The sequence below is a fragment of the Erythrolamprus reginae genome, chromosome 1, assembly GCF_031021105.1.
Source record: "Erythrolamprus reginae isolate rEryReg1 chromosome 1, rEryReg1.hap1, whole genome shotgun sequence".
Classification (NCBI taxonomy): Eukaryota; Metazoa; Chordata; class Lepidosauria; order Squamata; family Dipsadidae; genus Erythrolamprus; species Erythrolamprus reginae.
Window position 1 is genome coordinate 175,753,947 of NC_091950.1, and position 21,381 is coordinate 175,775,327.

The 21,381-nt window shown below is 37.4% G+C and overlaps 2 protein-coding genes across 2 annotated transcripts in view; both read left to right on the plus strand.

Moving 5' to 3' along the window:
* The window catches only part of KIF5C (kinesin family member 5C), a 105,093-nt gene extending 90,565 nt beyond the window's left edge, over positions 1–14,528 (plus strand). Inside the window, exons 21-26 of the mRNA XM_070731494.1 lie at positions 2,989–3,049; positions 4,564–4,635; positions 6,291–6,395; positions 8,523–8,739; positions 10,287–10,388; positions 13,169–14,528. Of these exons, the coding sequence (XP_070587595.1) occupies positions 2,989–3,049; positions 4,564–4,635; positions 6,291–6,395; positions 8,523–8,739; positions 10,287–10,381 (550 nt within the window). The 3' untranslated portion in view covers positions 10,382–10,388; positions 13,169–14,528. The remainder of the gene's footprint in view (positions 1–2,988; positions 3,050–4,563; positions 4,636–6,290; positions 6,396–8,522; positions 8,740–10,286; positions 10,389–13,168) is intronic.
* A 6,268-nt stretch (positions 14,529–20,796) lies between these two features.
* The window catches only part of LYPD6B (LY6/PLAUR domain containing 6B), a 110,320-nt gene continuing 109,735 nt past the window's right edge, over positions 20,797–21,381 (plus strand). The window contains exon 1 of the mRNA XM_070737096.1: positions 20,797–21,054. The gene's annotated coding sequence lies outside the window, so the exon portion shown is untranslated. The remainder of the gene's footprint in view (positions 21,055–21,381) is intronic.

Sequence of the window (21,381 nt, forward strand, 5' to 3'; positions counted from 1 at the left end):
AAAATATATTTGGATTGAAACTTACAGCAAATACTGAAAAAATAGGCATTCTATTAGTCTGGAAGTTCAATAGAGCAGGATTTTTACTATCCTCATCAACATACAAATTTATGATTTTGGAGATTCGAATTAAACTCGGAACTTTTACTAATCCACTTTAAGACCCCAAACTGTTACTCTTGTTAGTATAGATAGTCCTCGACTTACAACCATTCCTTTAGTAACAGTTCAAAGTTAAAATGGCAGTGAGAAAGGTGACTTATGACTTTCACACTTAACAACCATTATTTATGTATGTACGTATGTAATACGTACTTACTTACTTACTTACTTACTTATTTATTTATTGCAACTAAAAACAGTATAAAAGTGCAGCATTCCCATGGTCATGGGTTCAAAATTCAGGGGCTTGGCAACTGGCTTGTATTTTTGACAGTTGCGTTGTCCTGCAATTGTCATTTGTGCCCTTCCAGGCCAGCTTCCAACAAGCAAAGTCAGTGGGAGAAGTTAGATTTGCAACAACTGCAGGATTTGCTTAACTGCAGTGATTTCCTTAACAACCGTGGCAAAAATGATCCTGAAATGGGATGCAACTCACTCAAGAATCCTTTTGCATAGTAATAAAAATGTTGGTATAATTGTCTTCTTTTCCTTCCACTTCCCCAACATTATGCAGTTCCCAAGGTCCTAGGTCAGTGATGGCAAACCTTTTTTTCCTCGGGTGTTGAACGAGTGTGCATGTGCACTATTGCACGTGTGCGAGTGCCCACACCCATAATTCAATGCTTGGGGAGGGTGAAAACTGCTTCCCCCACCCACTGGAGGTTGGAAATGGCCTGTTTCCCAACTTCTGGTGGGCCCAGTAGTCTCGTGTTTCGCCCTCCCCAGGCTCAAAAGGCTTTGCCGGAGCCAAGGGAGGGTAAAAACGCCCTCCCCCATCCCCCCAGAGAGTCTCTGGAAGCCAAAAATGCCCTCCCAGAGCCTCTGTGTGAGCCAAAAATCAGCTGGCTAGCACACACAAGCACGTTAGAGTTGAGCTAGGGCAACGGTTCATGTGCCAGCAGATATGGCTTTGTGTGCCACAGGTTCACCATCACTGTCCTAGGTCTTTGCATAATGTGTCCAAAATATGATAAAGTGAGGCTGGTTATTTGTGCCCCACATGAATTATGATTTGTTTATTTTCTTGGTATCCATGGTATTCTCAGGACTCTTATGCAGAAGCAAATTTTAAGAGTCAATACTCTTACCTACTCTGCTGCTTCAAGTTCTAACTTTTGCTTCCACAGTGAGTTACGGATAAAATCATTACCTGCACAATTCTGAACCAATAGAGGCATCACGGTACCTGAATACATTTTGCAAGGTCTTCCTTGCTATTCTACCAAATGCTAATCTATGTTGCAAGTCTTGACTGCTGGTTTCTTTATTGTTCATGGTCAATCCTAAAAGTCAGAACCTGTCAAACACCTCAGTTATTTTCACTGTCAGTTTTATGGCTGGTTGCTGTCCCTGCGATTGTTAGTTTTCTTTATATTTAAATGTAATGTCATTTTTTCCTATTGTGCTTCTTGACTTCCATTACTTCCAGATAATTTGTATTTTCAGCTCTCAGAAGAGTGTCATAGTGACACTCTTGGCATAGTGATTATTCATATTTCATCTTCCCTTTAGAAATTTGCTTGTCTTCCAATCCATCATCCCTCAATATTCAGTATATGGATTGAACAAATATTCAGTATATGCCGGTAGGTTGAACAAATTAGACCTTGGATTTTGCATTGTGCCAAAATGATCTTTAGAGGTGACCTCTCCTTCATTTGAGAAGTCAACATGCTATTCATAAAGGAAAATAGTACTTTCCTCATTTGGATCCTAGCCTTCATTCCACTCACCCAAATAAAGAATCACTTCCCTATATAACTACAGGATTATGAAATATTTTTGCCTGAGAATATTACAGAAATCTAGTTAACACATTCATTGTCTTGGAAAATAGAAATGTTTTATTTTTTGTCTCCAAAAATACAGGAAACTATATCATTTTATGGCATATAATCCTTAAAGAAGGAACAAAAGAAAACTTGAGTACTGTTATTCCAGTAGTATTTTACATATCTAATTCCGTAAAAATGGGAGAAAACTGGATTTGGGTTTATATAATCTACATTACATAATGTGGCAGTATATATTACTGAGATATTACTGAGATATTCCCTTCCCCCTAGGCTTATAAAATTTATGCATGGTATGTCTGTATGTATGATTGGTTTCTTAAATTGGGGTTTTTTACATTACTTTTAATATTAGATTTGTTCATATTGTCTTTTACTGTTTTTAGCTGTCCCGAGTCTACAGAGAGGGGCGGCATACAAATCTAATAAATGAATGAATGAATGAATGAATAAATAAATAAATAAATAAATAAATAAATAAACAAACAAACAAACTTAGGATTGCTAAAAAAAAGTAATTTTAATTGTGTGTGAATATAGCAAGCTGATGTACCTCTTAAGATAGTTTTGTTTCTTGTTAAAATTTATCTAAGCTAATTTTTAGATACATTTTTAAATGTATTATTTCTTGAGTTTTGTATTTACATTGTAGACTGAGTTCATTCATCAATTTCCTATGAACATGAAGCACTGGATAAGTTTGTCAAAATGCTTAGTTGCCAATGTTAAAAATTCCTTTAGACCAAGTGTGTCCAACCCATGACTCTTGGGCCACATGCAGCTATGGACAGCTAGTAGCTGTGAACATTCAATATTATTATGTCATTTATATACATTATATTATATATATTTATATGCAGCCCGAAACAATTCCTCTTCACTCAATGTGGCTCAGGCAAGTCAAAAGGTTGTACACCCATGCTTTAGATATTGATCTGGCTTAATGTTTTCCACTTTGGGGGCTCTCAGTTATGTACTGTATTTGTATTTTATGAGTTGTCCCATTCTTTTTTGGTGTTTTTTTTCAATCTAGATTGCTTAATGATAAGAGGGAACAAGCAAGGGAGGATCTTAAAGGACTGGAAGAAACCGTGGTATGTATTAACCAAATCATAGTTGTATTTCTGAAATGATTTTCCAGAAAAGAGATTATAATTTGAGGAAGGAGGGCATTGTGTCAGAAATATCCCAGGAAATTCCCATTGCCAATCATCCTGATAGATGATCCTGGTATACTGGGGACATTCTCTTTTTGTTTCCTATACTTTGTTTGTATTTCATAAGAACTGATTCTGATTGCTACAGATGGTCCAGAATTCAATGACTCATTGGTTGACATGCACTACTCAGTAAAATCACATTATACATATCTTGTGTGGGCCTTGCAGTGGTTAATGATACGTTTCTAAATTTACTTCAAAATGCTAGGTTTTACTTAGAACGCCGTGTATGGCTTTTTACTGAGGTACCTACAGGATTGCCTACTGAAACTTTTGGGGAACCCATGTGAAGAAGCCCTTGAAGGAGAAGCTGCTTGTGAAGAGAAATTGAGGGTGACTTTTCTGCTAGAGCTTTCACCTGATTCTGATACCACAGATTGTGGTATCTTCCTCAGCTGCCTACGGGAGTTAGGGGTTCCAGAAGTGAAAAGGTGGGAGGCAAGGAAACAGTTCTCCATTGCTTTTCCATCCCTATGAAACAAGTTGTGCCCACCAAAATCCAGATAATTCCTGTCCTTGTCATTTCCTAGAAATTAGTTAAAGCATATATGCATACTATAGTGTGCAGGAAAGTGCAATTAATATGTTTTTTTTAACTTTAAAACTGGTTATCCCTCAACCATTAGAAATGGTTGTCCCTCAATCAGTGATTGAGGAACAATTCTGTGAAAATCTGTGAATTTGGCAATGATTCACAGTTGTTCACAGGTCATTGTTAACCAATTGAGGGATAACCACTCCCCCCCTTCACTTTAGTTGCTGTAATACTACAGTAGTTTATTTTATATATTTATATCGGGCCTTTATTATTTTTACAAATAAATGAAGATATTTTACAAATAAATGAAGATGGAGAACATATCCAATACATCTTCTTCCTTTTCCTCACAACAAGAAGTGAATTGTTTTGAAGTGAGTTGGGCGGAATGACTTGGGTGGAGACAGAGTGACAGGCCCAACATCACCCAGCTGGCTTTCATGACTAAGACAGGGCTTGAGCTCATGGTCTCCCACTTTCTAGCCTGGCTCCTTAGCCGCTAAATCAAACTGATTCTGCAGTGCACTTGTACTACACTATGGTTTACCTGCAGTTAAAGTACTGTTATTGGTGTGCTTGGATAACTTTGCCTTTGCATTTCTGTTTAAAAAATAATCTGTATTAAGTAAAGGTGTCCAGAGTGGTAGTCAAGGAGGGACAAATGAAAAAAAATTGCAAACCTGCATTGTGACGGAAGCTCCACTGCTCTTGAACATACAATGTAACATTGCACAGATTGCACATAAGGGACAGAAATTGACACAATCATTACGTCATTCTGAAGAAATGCTAAGATTTTGTAGAGAATACTGTCCCCCCTCCCCTCAAATTTATACCTGTCTATTTACAGGCTAGAGAACTTCAGACTCTTCACAATTTACGTAAACTCTTTGTTCAAGACCTCACCACCAGAGTAAAAAAAGTAAGTTAAAATCTTCAGCTGAAAGATTTGAATTATGCGAAAAACATGCTTTGGTGAAAATGTTTGTCAAGCTATCTGGCACTCTATTGAAATATAATTGTTTAATATATATTGCTTGCATTTGAATATCTGAGAATAATTTCATGCACAGATAGACTAAATATCATTATGTAATTTCAAAAGCTTGGATTATAAACATGACTAAAAGGAGTGTATAATCATAACTTTACATGTAGGGTTTTTGTTGTAATTTATTCATTAAGGGCAGTCTAAGTCCAGGTACAGTGTACTTTTATATTTTGATACTTAAATGGAAATAATAAAGGTGTATTTCAGGGGAAATTATGATGACTGTGAACAAAATTGTATGTTTTTGCCCCCACTGAATAAACCAAAATTAATTCAGAGATAAAGAAAGTCTAATTCCTCCTCAGAATATTTTTGACTTTGTACTGTTTTTCAATCAGTATAACTTAAAGTTGTATTTTGGACTATAGTTTTATGGTTTTGAAAGAGTAGAACAAGAAGGATTAAGGAAAAGGTGGTATTAAAATCTCTGATCACTTCAAGCATAAGGTCATGAAGTGAAACCATTTTTTTAAAAAAAATACAATCTTCATTGTAAAATATTCTCTGCATTAATGTTTCCCATTTGTTCTGAATTTGTTTACAATGCTTTTCACTACCTTTTAAATTTTCATTTAGAAAAGATAAACTGTTATAGCCGAGTAATAGATACCAATTATTTGAGAATGTGAAAACATTTGAAATTAGTTAAGAGCATAATTTCCATAAATATTTTCAAAAGTAGCCATCGATTTGCCAGTCTGGTGTATAATTATTACATTAATTTGGAAACTTTTCATAATCTCTACTTATTTGACTTTAACAGTAACTCCCCAATTCTCTCCTCATGTCTCAAGCAAGTATTCTTATTCAGCCAACAGTTCTGTTGGAATAGAAAGTAGAGGAAGATAGATGAATGTAAAAAGTTTAAAAATTACTAGGAAACACATGACCACCATTTCAGAGATATTTCCTTACCAGATTCCTCAAAGTCTTTTACAATGACAAAACTTCTGGGTTTTTTCACTAGAAAAATTGGGATGTATCCAGAGATGTAGTGGCCTTAACTACCTAACATCAGCCCAAGAAATGTCTTATGACATTTTGTATTATGTCACAAACTGTTTTATGATAATTTTTATGTCATAAAATATTTTATAAAACAACCTAATTTCAATTTTAGGGGAGTCATCATGGTCTAGGAGTTTGTATCTTTCTGTAAATTAGCCCATTTTTGAGGTACCTTGGTTTGAAAACTGTTGCATTGTTTCACCCAGTTAAAGGTTAAGGAACAAGAGTCTTAGTCATATGTAGATGTATTGAATCATTTTAAAGGATTATCTTGGAACTGTGTAATCTTTCTTAAAGATTTCCTTGAACCATATTGCCTTGAACCATGCACAGTAAAGCAGCATCAGTGTAAATTTTGTTCAGAAATCTAAATATTACATCTAGTTGAATGCTTCACGCTTAGCATTATTCCAAGTTTAATTCATAGGCTGTAATGTATTTTTATGCAAGATAAGTTTTTTGTTGTTGTTCTCAACCATCATTTAATTTCTGTATTGACATCTGTTTGCTCGGCATAGAGTGTTGAATTGGACAGTGATGATGGAGGTGGAAGTGCTGCCCAGAAGCAGAAAATCTCCTTCTTGGAAAACAACCTGGAACAACTTACAAAAGTTCACAAACAGGTAGGATTATCATTATATTGGTCATTACTACCCTGTAGTTTTCATAATTTGTCTAAATTCAATAACTGTAGAATAGGGAGACTGGAAACCTTAAATAATTGTGTATAACTGTTGAGTTACAGCTCTTTCAAGCAGACATTTGAGCAACCTTGTTTAAAGTAAAACTGGGATTTTCAATCAGTTTATAAGAGCCTTACCAGATAAGCCAAAAGGTAGCATCTGGAAATGTGCTAAGAAGAGGGGGGTAAATCCTAGTTGCATATTATGTTGAATCCTCATTTTTTTTTACAACAGAGATCTTCAACTTTCTTTTAATTCAAATTGGATTCTTAGCAGAGTCTCTACCTTGGAGAATACAGACAAATGGCACAATGTACCTAACAATATCAAAATTGACTAGAGTGCGGTACTTCCTATGCTGTTGAACTGCAGCTCTCAGCATCCCTAATAGCCAATTGTGTTAGCTGAGGTTTTTGAGAATTAAATATTAGCAACATCTGAAGAGCCCCAAGTCCCTTATTCCATTTTAGTCTTTAAGAATTTGAGTGACTTTGATGGGGTACGCACTAATGAACAATGGTCAGTGTGAAAAGCAGAGTGCTGGTTAGCTTGCATCGCTGACTGTACAGTGTCAATGTTATATCCTTTGCATAAGAATTGCCAAAAATGTTCTGTGTGGTGGACATTTCAATAGTAAGCAGAAATTTGCTTACCACAGGCATGATAATGAAAGGAGCTATCAACTGAACTTTACTGAAGTTTCAGAGATGGTTTCCCATTAGCCCCGGAAGCACAGTGAGTGGCAAAGAACTCTGGAAACTGTAGTCTAGACTTAAACCTAGACGTTTTACCTGTCATTATTTAGTAATTTATTGCACCAAATATCACTGCTCTTTTTGTCTTATTTTATTATTTATTTTCTTACTTACCTACTTACTTACTTACTTACTTACTTACTTACTTACTTACTTACTTACTTACTTACTTACTTACTTACTTACTTATTTATTGGATTTGTATGCCGCCCCTCTCCGTAGACTCGGGGTGGCTAACAACAGTAATAAAAACAGCATATAAACAATCCAATATTAAAACAGTTAAAACCCCTTATTATAAAACCAAACATACATACAGACATACCATGCATAAAATTGTAAAGGCCTAGGGGGAAAGAGTATCTCAGTTCCCTCAGTTCCCTTATGGAAGCCCTATATATAGCTTACAAATTTTAAATTAATGTTTTTCCTTCTTTTTCTTGCTTTTCTTTCCATTTTTCATTTCCTGTTGAAATTACAGGACTGAATAAAACTTTTCACAAGCAAGATCGAGACAGAATGTGCTAAAAATAGCAAAAAAAGGGGGGAAATGACATTAATTTCTTTATTCACTTTTATGTATCAGTATATTGTATTATTCAGAGTATAAGACACACCTTTTTCCTCCCTAAAAGAGGCTGAAAATTTGGGTGTGTCGTATACTCTGAATGTAGCTTTTTTGGAAGCATTTTTCCAGCCCTAACGAGGTAATAACAATCTTCCCAGTTCTCACCTTGCAGGCTTTTTCGTTGTTACTCTCTCCGAAGAATATCTTTCCAGCCCTAAGTCTTTCCAGGCTTTTTTTCATTACTCTACTTCAGGGGTTCCCAAACTTGGCAACTTTAAGATTTGTGGACTTCAACTCCCAGAATTCTCCAGCCAGCAAAGCTGGCTGGAGAATTCTGGGAGTTGAAGTCCACAAGTCTTAAAGTTGCCAAGTTTGAAGACCTCTGCACTTGCTCCGAATGCGTTTCTTTCCAGCCCTAACGAGGTGCTAACAGTCTTCCCAGCTTGCTGGCCCTTTCATTGTTACATTCTTCAAACAAGGTTTTTTAAAGCCCTAACCAGGAGATAAAATAATGTGCTGAAGCTGACCAGACTAAGGACGTTAGCCAGATGAATATCTGGTAGGCAAAATTTCACACACACACCCTATTTTCCTCTCCAAAAACTAAGGTCCATCTTATACTCTGGTGCATCTTACACTCCGAAAAATGCAGTAGTTCACATAGCTGTGTAAAAATTTTATGTGTAAAAATCTTATGTGTGTGATATTGTAAAAAAATAATAGGACTTTTTCCATCTTTTATAGTTGGTACGTGACAACGCAGATCTGCGCTGTGAACTTCCAAAGCTGGAAAAACGACTTCGAGCTACAGCAGAGAGAGTGAAGGCCTTGGAAAGTGCTCTGAAGGAGGCCAAGGAGAATGCCATGCGGGATCGGAAACGGTACCAGCAAGAAGTGGACCGGATTAAAGAGGCTGTCAGAGCCAAGAACATGGCAAGACGAGCGCATTCCGCTCAAATTGGTATGGATTCTAATACAGAAGAGTCCTTGACATATAATCACAATTATGTCCAGAATTTTGACTGATAACAGGGCAGTTGTTAAATGATTTATGTCTGATTTTACCACCATTTTTGCCATGGTTGTTAAGTGAATCACATAGTTGTTAAGCAGACTCAGCTCCCACCACTGACTTTGCTTGTCAGAAGGTGGTTGAAAATGGTACAAATGATGCTCATGTTACTATAGGATGCTGCAACTACTATAAACATGCGCCAGTTGCCAAGTGCCCAAATGTTGTTCATGTGACTGTGGGGATGCTATAACTATTGTAAGTGGCTATAAGTCACTTCTTTTCATGCCACTATAACATCAAACAAACACTAAACAAATGACTGTAAGTCAAGGATTACTTATAAAATACTCGTAAGTTCACAATAAATTCAGCAAATATCATGGGCCCAGATATATCCAACGAAGTAGTTTCTGTGGGATACTTCAAATTGATTATTCCTACCACCTATTAATTTACTGTGTTCTGTCATCTTGATGATATTAATAGCTCTGTCAAATGCTTAATTTACACTATTGGTTATTACACTTGTAGTTTTGCTATAGTACTTGAAGTGGTAGTAGAGAAATAATTAATGTTAAAGTAACTTGTAATTCCTCCAACTCCAGAAGCCAAGCGAGGGGAATACCAAACTTTTGAAGATAGATAAAAAGACAAAGTCAATTTGAGAACAAAAACAAAGAAATTATGGTATTTTTCAATCTGAGTATTGTATTGGTAGTTCTGTGTTAGCAAAAACTTCAGAAGAGAATTATTCAAAATGGGTGAACAGTGCAGTCAGGCGGTAGGGGAAGCAAGTAGAATGCTTGGCTGCATAGCTAGAGGTATAACAAGCAGGAAGAGGGAGATTGTGATCCCGCTATATAGAGCGCTGGTAAGACCACATTTGGAATACTGTGTTCAGATTTGGAATACTGTGTGGAATACTGGTGGAAGGCCTTAAGCATAAAACTTATCAAGAAAAACTTCATGAACTCAATCTGCATAGTCTGGAGGACAGAAGGGAAAGTGGGAACATGATCGAAACATTTAAATATGTCAAAGGGTTAAATAAGGTTCAGGAGGAAAGTGTTTTTAATAGGAAAGTGAACATAAGAACAAGGGGGGTACAATCTGAGGTTGGTTGGGGGAAAGATCAGAAGCAACTTGAGAAAATATTATTTTACTGAAAGAGTAGTAGATGCTTGGAACAAACTTCCAGAAGATGTGGTTGGTAAATCCACAGTAACTGAATTTAAACATGCCTGGGATAAACATATATCCATCCTAAAATAAAATACAGGAAATAGTATAAGGACAGACTAGATGGGCCATGAGGTCTTTTACTGCCGTCAATCTTCTATGTTTCTATAAAGGAATTTATGAATTTTATATTATTGTTTGGCATATCTGTGGCATTAGCATTTTAGACTTCCCATAGAGGAAAAAAGTCAGGTTATGATTGTTTCAAAGAAGAGTTGTCCAATTTCCTTGACTTTGCTTTTTTTTCTTTGCAGCCAAGCCTATTCGCCCTGGTCATTATCCAGCATCTTCTCCCACAGCCATTCATGCCATTCGTGGAGGTGGTGCATATTACCAAAACATGAAGTAATTAACAGGTAAGTGTATTTCCATTTGTCCACTGATACATGTTCAGAAAAGTCACAATAGGAAATCTCTTCACCAACCCTGAAGATCTTGAAGAGGGACTTGCACAGGGGGTCTTCAACCTTAAACACACAAAGAGCCATTTGGAGTCATTTCTCACAGAGAAGAAACACTGGGTGCTGCAAAACCTGGGTGGCCAACTTGACACTACTCATTTCCACGCAGTCACATGAAACCTCCCCAACAATTACCCAGGTTTTGTGGCTCCAAGTATTTTCTTCTCTGTGGGGAAACAGATATCTCTCTTTGTCTCTTTCTTTTCTCTCTCTGTCTGTCTGCCATCTTTCTCTCTTTCTCTCTGTCTTTTTCTCTCTCTCATCTCTCTCTTTCTCACTCTCTTCTCATCTCTCTTTCTCCCCATCTCTCTTTCTCCCTTTCTCTCTCTCTCGACTCTCTCTCTCTCACACACACATACATCTCTCTGTCTTTCTCTCATCTCTTTCTCCCTTTCACCCTCTCTCTCTCTCTTGTGTGTGTGTGTTCCCTCTTGAACCATTTCCAAAAACAGGCAAGGGTTGGGTTTTTATTTTACTGATGTTCTTTTGATGTTGTTTGTTAGTATGTATTGTATGCCCAAGTAGATATCCTTCTAAACCAGAGATAGGGAACAATGGCCCTTTATGATTTGTGAACTTCAACTCCTAGAATTCAGAGTTCCCAGAGTTAGTCATAAAAGGTCCCCTGCACTATAAACCATTAGATCAAGTTTGTTGTTTTAACTACATTAATGGGCTGGCATGGTTGCCAAATAAAAGGAGTTTTTATGCATATGCTCTGGGAATGTGTTGAAGTTCAAAAATTTTGGAAGGAAGTACAGAATGAAATAAATAATATACTAAACATTAATTGGATAATTACAAAAGAATTAGCAATACTAGTTAAATATGGGGAATTACGAGAATTTAAAGAAATCAAAACACAGCTTTGGAAAGCGCTCAAGCAGTAGTGGTATTAGGGTGGAAGGATAGCAATAAATGGACAATCCAGAATTGGTACTGGTACATGGTGGACCACATCCACTTCGAAATTATGGAAATAAGATTAAATAACTTTGATGAAAATAAATTGGAGAAGCTGATGGCACGATGGAATAAGGTGAAAAATTATATCTTAAGTAGAATTTATGACGACAATGTAAAAAATAAATTCAAATCACTTTTTGTATGTAAAGAAATGTAAACAGGAGCTAAGGAAGAAATTGAAACTTATTGCAAATAATTTAACCCTCTAAATGGTGGTGGGGTTTTTATTAGTGTTGGGCACGTTTTATTTTAAGTATTTTTGGTTTGTTGTTAATTTAGTAAATAAACCAATAAAAAAACCTACATTAATGGGCAATGCTGCAATTGTTGGCTCCCTTTAGTCACCTGAATCATTGAACAGCTTCTGATTCTGAGGCTAGTTCTAACTCAGTATCCTTATTTTAGTATTTAGTATCCTGATACAAGTAGTCAATCCAAAATGATTGAAGGGTTCAGGAGGCTGGTTTGAGTTTTAAAGTAGATTTAGGCTAATGTCAGGGTTCCAAGTAACACCACCAATGAAAGAAGATTCCATGGTTAGGCATTCGTCAAAGTTCCATTTTATTAGAGATGTCATATCGGCACATCTGGGCAAACCCGAATCTGAAGCTTCCAGGTTTTCCTCACCCAAAAGAAAGTCCAAATCCCTTCCCCTGCACCTACATATTCATCACACAGCCTAATCAATGCACCATCTCAATTGGAGATGCCTTCCAGGAACACGCCTCCAGGTGCAAGGCAGAAAGGAATATTTTTATGACTGTGTGTCTCGTTTCCCACAGCACTAAATGTGACAGGCCTGAATAGCTAACATCTAAGATGGCTTCCAGGCCTGGCATAAAGCTTGAGACAGTTATGATCAAATACACATTAGAACTGTTATCTCCCTTGTGAGTTAAGGAGCTTTTGCCTTGTATTTTGGGACACCTGATTGATAGCTACAGACTCTTCTCTGCAGCAGTCCCAAAACCACTGCTTGATGGAATTTCTAATATTCTACCTTCCACCTATTCCCCAAAACTTGACTTGTTCTGACACACATTTGATTGAACTTATTATTGCACGATATATTATTGTGTTGTATTTTAAGTCTTTGTTCATGGCTAGATTACTGTTAGTAACAGATTTTGAGTTAATTTTGTAAGGAAAAAAAAATGGAAAACTCTTTAAATTGTAGAGCTAAAAGCTTTGTACAAATAAAGACACACAAAACAATTTTCAAAGCTCATTTCCCCAATCACAAACAATCCCATCCTGTGTGAGGATTTCTATTCTGCAGCACCACATTTATTCAGATTTTTTTTAAATCCTGCTTTTTTATTTTTATAAATAGCATAAGGCAATGAACATACCTAACATTCTTTCCTCCTCCTATTTTCTCCACAATAATCACCCAACCAGGTAAGTTGGGCTGTGAGAGAGAATGACTGGCAAGAGGTCACCCAACTGGCTTTGTGACCAAGGAGGGACTAGTCTCCTGGTTTTTAACCTGGTGCCTTCACCAGTGTACCAAACTGGCTTTCTCCATACAATGGTTATATACTCCGAGTCTTCGGAGAGGGGCGGCATACAAATCTAATAAATTGAATTGAATTGAATTGAATTTTTGAAAACAAATTAATGCCCCCAAAGCTATCCTGGTATTCCATTATTCTGCTCCTAAAAATATGATCTGTACTAACACATTTTATGTCTATTTTTGCCCCCAGACTGACCTGATGCTACTTGGCATGTGGAAAGTTGTCATCAATTCACTACTACTTTTTTTATGGAGAACTGGAACTATATTTCTGTTCGTTGTACATGTTCTATAGCCATCGGCAATGCACCACTTTCAAATGTTTCTGCTTTGTCCAATCTTTATATGTACAGAAGTGTGTCCAATACACTTTTCCCTTTCCAAACCTTGTACAGTGTATCTTAACACGTTATCCTAGGGTAATAATACCCTGGGTCTGCTGCTCAATGCCAGTCATTGACTGACTGCATCTTATTCTTCTGTGCCACTCTTGTGGAAGATTCTGTGCTTGCACTGATGCTGTTTTGTTCTATTTTAAGTACTTTGGTGCATCAGCAAAAATGTGACATCCAAGAATTCGCCATCAAACAACCATAGCAACAAACCAGATGATTGGATTCTATCACTGAGATTTTTTAAATATAATTTTCTGTTTAATATGTGCATCATTTTATATTTTTAGAAATTGACAGGGTGCAGCCATATAGTTTGAAAATAGCCTCCCCTCCCAATCTGCTTTTAAAAAAATAATAAAGTACCTCAACTAGTGCATTTTTATTACCCTGGTGAAATGTTGAATTTGTTTTAAAAGGGTAGAGAGGAAAAGCTAAATTAAGAGTACATTTGCTTGGTAGAGAACAGATAACAGTAGAGATATAGAAGGATGCAAAAGAACATGGTTAGCATAGTTTTAGTCTTTAAAGAACCCCAATGATCATGTGGGCAAATCATAATCTCAACGTTTAGGAGTTAATCTATAATGTCCCTTATGGATCTTCAGGTAATTATGCAGAAGCAATGGTTTTGATTAATATGAATATTAAAAGTAAATTTAGAATAGCAGGTGAGTCTTAATTTCTCCTTGATTTTCAGAGATCATAGTAGAAGTCAGAAATGTGGGGGAAATTCTGATAAAATTAAAAACCCTTTTCCAAAGGATTGACTAGGAATAGGTATGCATGTTTAGAGTGCAGAGCAAAAACAAAAAGGAAGAATGATTGAAATAATGTTATGAAAATCCTGAGCATTTATAACATTAGATGCTAGTACTGAACCTTGTGGCAATCTGCCCAAGAAAATGGTATAGTACTCTCGTTGTATTCTTAATGGCAGACATGAAGTATTAAGTTGTATTTTAAGTGGAAGACATGGATAATCATAGAATGGGTAGATAAAAAAAAACAAGTGTTATATCTGTAACTTAATGTGTCAGATATGTATTTTGCATATGTTTTATATATATGTTGAAAACCATGCATAGGAACATAATGCTTTTGCAAAAAAATATGAGGTTCAAAATATCTGAATTTCAATGTACATTCATTCCATTCTGTTGCTGTGGCCTTCACTAACAGTAAATTGGGGGCTAATTTTTTGGGGGAGGGAATACTTTTATCTAAAAGGCTATTCTGCTTCTAGAAAGATTGCTATCAAATATTTTATCACACCGTAGATTAGGCATTCTCAACTGTAGCAAAGATTGTTGGATCTTGTTTAATTTATTAAGGATTGCACTAATTGTGAGGAAAGGGAGAAACATTTGTGACATGTTTAACGAAATACCTTATTTTGCATTTATTTTGTTATTTCCTTTTGTAAATGTTTGTGTTTTTAAATATTGTTCCACATGTATATATACTGTCTACCACTTGAAGTGTGAATATGCCATATTCAGTCCTTTTTCTGGGATTAATGAGGCCATCTTTTAATTGCAAATTGTTGAACACCAAGTTGCATGACCACACATGAAGTTTACATGCATAAAGCTCCAAGTTAATAATAATAATAATAATAATAATAATAATAATAATAATAATAATAAAAACAAAAACAAAAACAAAACAAAAACAATATTTGAGGAAATTTCAGCTAGGACATCCTAATAGGATATATTCTAAATATTCCAACTAGAATGTGTATCATGGAGGATGTTTCAAGCAATTTCATTATAGTTATTTTCATAGGCAAATGAGCTCTTAGAATTCAGTTAATGAGGTTTTATTTTAAAACATATTTTAAATGATCTCTTTGTGCATTTAAATAATATTGTTTAAAATGTTTTGATACTGTGAATGCAAGCACTGTACCTGATAAATCTCCACTGATAGGAATGAAAACTAGATACAGTGGTTTGACATTAAGCACTTTTGAAATTAAAAATTGTGAGGTTAATATGATGCTTATATTAGGATGTAAGGAAAAGTTAGCTTTGATGCCCCAGAATTGTTAGTTGCTGATCAGTCAGTCAGTTCTTCTAACTTAAGTCTCTCCTTGATTGAGGCCTCAGAACTAATTTTTCCACTTTGGGTCAAAGATGACAGACTTTCTTCTGAAATGGGACACAAAGACACAGTATATTGCAATGCTTAGGGATGTATTTTGAAAATGAGCCACACACTTTTTTTATGTTATTGACTCACTGCTGCTAGAATTGTTTTGTGTGATATTTCTAAGCCATTCTTTTACGTTTTTGATGCTAATATTACAGTATGTTTATATTACTTCCAAAATGCCAGAGATTTGATTTACTCTTTAAAAAGTCATTTTCCTGTCTGCTTCTTTTATACTTACAGTTTGACTGGCATTCTTTAAATGATAGGAAGGTTTTGAGTTCAATTCTTGAAGACTCAAAAGCTATGTTATGTACTTATAGAATTTTCTGACTGAAAGTGAAGCTTGTTTCTAATTTCAATCATTCTTTATAGTTCTCATTTTTATTTATGTACATCCTTTGGCTAACTTTTTAATTTAGCCTTTTGCCACTGAGACAATAGAAAGATTCTGATCACACTTACTATATTCTGCTGAATTAAGTTTAAGAATGGATTGTTTTGAATTAATTAGCGTGACATAATGTAAACTCTACTAATATCTAAAAGCTGGCTTTTAAAAATCAGTTCCCCTAGTCAATGAAAAAGAGCACACAATAACATATTTTGTTATTTCATTTATAAATGAAAGTACCAGTACTTCCTTTATTAAAAAACAACACAGCCCCAAAGCTTCTCTTTCATATAGCAAATATATATCTTGTTTATTAGGTTTATTCCACAAAGGACTACTGCAATTTTTGAGGGTTCTCTGAGTCTCTATACCATCATCATAGGCTGTGTTGAAAAACAGGTTGTGCAGTGTAAGATGTAGTTTACTAGTGGTGAATTGTCCCTTAAGCCTTCATGGTTTGAGGCAAGAATATGAACATGTTTTTGAAATAATCTGTTCACAGCAGAATTGTGGGATGATGCCTTATTGGAAAGCAATCTGTTATGGTTTCCTATCATGCCTTTTTGAACCAAGAACACAAAGGATAATTATCTTTTTAGACACCCATGCAAAACTATTTCTAAGATTGTGTCTTACACCTAAATAATTCTGTCTGTCATTTTTTAAAACTTCTTTTAATAGTGGACAATGTGAAGGAAGAATAGGGGTTGAGGCATTCTGTAGAAGTATACATGTCTAGTTTGTAATGTATGTAATGTGTATTCCAAATGTGTATTCTCTGGGACCTATGTATCTGTACAATAGCTTGTTTTAGAAAAAAATGAAATGTGGATCCTTTTTCTGATGGTTACAATCTCTGGGGAAATTTCCACTATTACAAAAAAGATGCTGTAATGAATTAAGCTCTGTAACAGCAAACCTAAAACTCCCCTTCCTTCTCTATAGTTAAGTCTTTGGATCTTGGTTCTAAAATACTATCTTATCAAATTGTATGGATACACTCGCAGACTGCATGATGTATCATCCAACATCTGTTTAAGTAGAAATAAAATTGAAGTAAACTCTTTTGTGGCCTATGTTTAACAGCAGTGACGATTTTGGTATTTTTGCCTTCTCAGCCCTGTATTCTTGGTGTCTTCTGGGGAAATCTTTTGAAACGGAACAGCTAAGCAGGTGCATTCAGTATTTTTACACTGCTTATTCCTGACTACACACACTGATATTTCAAGTGCCATAATCTTGACAAGCCAGTTTTTGTATGTGTGGGGTTTTTCTCACTCTTAAGCTGAGCAAACATCTTGTTCATTTTTCTCACTCTAAGCTGAGCAAACATCTTGTTCATTTAACTGAGTATGGATACAGTTTGGGGATTTGGATGTTAGAGTAAAGTTTAGAGGCAAAGAACTCTTGAGTACTAGCTTGCCTAGAGCTCCAATCCAATATATGTTAAGTGTGATGTTTATAAATAACTCAAGGTGGTGAACGTGCATAATATATCTTCCAGTTTTCCCGCAACAACCACCCTGTGAGAGATAGGTTGGGCAGGAAGGTGACTGGCCCAAAGTCATCCAGCTGGCTTTCATGCCTAAAGTGAGACAAATTCAAGTTTACCATTTTGCTGATTCCTTAGCCCAGGGGTAGGCAAAGTTGGCTCTTCTATGACATGTGGACTTCAACTCCCAGAATTCCTGAGCTAGCATGATTGTCTCAGGAATTCTGGGAATTGAAGTTCACAAGTCATAGAAGAGCCAACTTTGCCTACTCCTGCCCTAGCCACTAGACCAACTTTGAGATTGAAACCTACCCAAAACTTTCAGATAAAACATCACTCTCCAAAATTCAAGCAGAGGCATTTGTATATGAATGTTAGCAATAGAGATACTTTTTAAAAATCAGGAGCTTTACAGCATCATTCTTAGCTTGGGTTCAATATTCATTAGTCCGCTTGTGCCTATAATTTCTACTGCTCCATACAGACTGTTACATTTCCACTAGGTGGCAGCCTGTTGACAATTTAATCCAAGTGTTCCAGGACTAATCCTTAAATTAGGGGAAACTCACAAAAGAAAACTAAATTTGTGAACAATTATAGCTATGTATTTCTTCTAAAATATGCCTTTGGTTTTCATAGCTAAAACTGTTTTTAATTTTTCTTTCCAACATTACTTCTATGTACAAGTACAGATACTGTATATTTAAAATTAATGTACCACTATCACTCAAGGGTGATTCCCCTCCCAATGATATAAAGAAATGCACAGATGCATGCATAAAATCATACATTGTCTGTATTCTCACTGAAGAGTTGTATTAAGTGGCTTTCTTCTATTTCATGTTTTACAAAATATTGACGTTGCTATTTTATTATCAACAGTGTTCAGTTGCGGGTTATGGCAAATTAGAAAATGGAAAACCCAGAAAAAACATGTTAAACAGGAGCAGATATAAATTAAGAATGGAGCAGATTAACTAGTCTAAGCCGCCTTTGTCTGGCAAACAACTTCTAACTAGATCAGACCTGGGCAAGATGAGGCCCGGGGGCCGGATGCAGCCCACCTGCTGTCGGTGACTGGCCCGTGGAGGTCAATCCAACCTATACGCTCACGCAGGCAAAAACCAAAAGCCGTGCGGCATTTCCAAAAGCTGCATGGTGGAGTTGGACGGCCTTGCCACCTGCGCGCAGAAGCAAAAAGCGAAAAAGCGGCAGTCACGTGCCTGTTGCTCAGCTGATGGCGCTGCCTACACCGGAGCTCTCGCCTCACCCACTCCACCTTTCCCGTAACTTGACTTAACCTTCTTTGGGAATTCACGGTGGAACCTCTCCCACCCCCAGTGGGGGGAAATCAGGTTAGGGAGCAGGGAGAGAATTGGAAGACAGAATGGAGAGAAGGAAGGAGGAAGGGAAGGAAAGAAGGAAGGAAGGAGAGAAGGGAGGGAAGGGAGGAGAAATGGAGGGAGGGAGGAAGGAAGGAGAAATGGAGGGAGGGAGGGAGGAGAAATGGAGGAAGGAAGGAAGGAGAAATGGAGAGAGGAAGGAAGGAAGGAGAAATGGAGGGAGGAAGGAAGGAAGGAAGGAAGGAAGGAAGGAAGGAAGGAAGGAAGGAAGGAAGGAAGGAGAAATGGTATTACTCTGGAAATATAAAACTATTAAATATGAATCCCCCTTTATGGAAAGCAAACAAGTTCCTTGATAGATTAAAATAGAAGTAGAAAGAAACTAGACAACTTCAGATTTTTTTAAAAAAATGAAATAACCAGGTAGCATTATATGAATTGAATGAATGATTAACTTAAAATTGGATAAAGGAACTTTCCAGGATCATAATGTTTCATAATTTGGAATTATAGGGAAGTGATAATGACCAAATGATTTCAGCTTTTTTCATTTAGCATCTGTCACCAGCATATGTATACTATATACCAGGGGTGGGCAATTAATTAATAATTATAATATAATTATATATAATATATAATTATATATATAATATAATATATAATTATAATTTATAATAATATAATTAACTCAGTTCTACCTAATAATATACAGTATTGGGTAGAACTGAGTTAATTATATTAGTCCGGCCCTCTAAAACCATCCCAATTTCTCATGGGGCCCTATGGCAAAATTAATTTCCCACCCCTGAATTAGATCCATTTCTGCCAAATAGCTTTCAGGTTTGGCAGAAGCTCCTCCTGCAGGGAAAGCTTAAAAGAGTTATGGGAATGGCCATTTTCTGAGCAAGTTTGAATCTTGCTGCTAGCTCTTCTATCTTGTAATGACAGCCAGCAATTAATTAATTAATTCCCTATCTACGTTACATCAACCTATGACCACAATTGAGCCCCACAGATATGTTATAAAGTCAGAAATTCGTTAAGTGAGTTTTCCCCATTTTACCACATTCTTTGCTACTGAAGTTATTGAATTAGTAACATGGCTTTGTTAAGTGAATCTGGTTTCCTCATGGACTTTGCTTGTCAGAATGTTGGGAAAGGTGATCACATGGCCTCAGGACATGGCAACAGTCAAAAATATGAGCCAGTTACCAAAGCATCTAAATATAAATTACATGACCATGGGGGATGCTGCAATGATTGTTAAGTCTGAAAAATGGACACCTCCAGGTGAGGGTTCCTATCTATCTATCTATCTATCTATCTATCTATCTATCTATCTATCTATCTATCTATCTATCTATCTATCTATCTATCTATCTATCTATCTATCATCTATCTATCTATCTATCTATCTCCCTCCTTCCTTCCCCGAGATGCTATATTGGGCTGTACTGGCTGCAACCCACTACTGGACATGCCACCCTTTTTTTTAGTGACGTTGTAACTTTGAACGGCCACTAAGCACACTGTTGTAAGTTTTTTTCTCTATCGCTCTCCATCCCTCTTTCTCCATCCTCTTCCTCTCTCACACAGCTTCTGCTGCTATGAGCTTAAAGGCGGTTTGGGTTCGGCTTTTCGAGCCGCCTCCTGAATAGCTTAAAAGCAGGTGTCTCCAACCTTGGCAACTTTAAAGATTTGCGTACTTCAACTCCCAGAATTCCCCAGCTTTCTGAGAATTGAAGTCCACAAGTCTTAAAGGTTGCCAAGTCCACAAGTCTTAAAGGACCCCTGAGCTAAAGTACTCAAATCAGGAGCCCTAACCCGATTCATTTAGCCTTAGACCCCATCAAGCTAAGCGGAGAGCCGGAGCTTCTGACCTCTCCCGCTCGGGGTGCTTGGTTCCCCTTCCACCCCTCTTGCCTTTTCAGGCGACGCGGACCGCTCCTGCCGCACTCCTCCGTGCTTCCCTCAAGAGCTCTTTAGAAGTCCAAGACGCCTTTTTTATATATATCAGAGGCGGTTCAAATTTGGGACCGGGACGAGCTCAATGGGGGGTGGGGGCGTGTGGGTGCCCCCTACCGTTCCTCCAGCGCGCGCGGATTTCTCCGTCAGGGAGGAGAGAGACCCGCCTCGCAGGTTTCCCTCCCGGGCAGGTAAAAACCCCGCCCCAGCGAGCGCGCGAGGCGAGCGCCTTTCGACGGCCCTCCGCCTTGCTCCTGCCCTGTCGGCGGAGGGCTTGCGGTCCCGCGCTGAGGCGCCGCTCTCGCCTGAGGAGAGGCGTCGGAAGTAGCGCTGGTGAGTGGGCGCGAACTCGCGAGGAAAGCTACCTTGCTCGCGGTTGGGGGTCTCTAGGGGGCTCCGCGGCCGGATAAAGGAACTCTCCGGCTCAGGTGTTCCGAGCTTGAATTCGAGAAGGTGATCGGTGGGCTTCGACGGGGCGGCGGGGAGGGGGGGGGGCGCAGCAGAAACCTTTGCAAACTTAGTTTTTAAAATGGCGGGAATTCCAACTTTCACGGAGTTCCGTCTCGGGAGCCGATGAGTAAAATGATGAAGGCCGAGCCCTCTTAGGCACGGAAGCTGCTTGGCAGGAGGACACGCGCCAGGCTGAGTCTTCTGGCATCT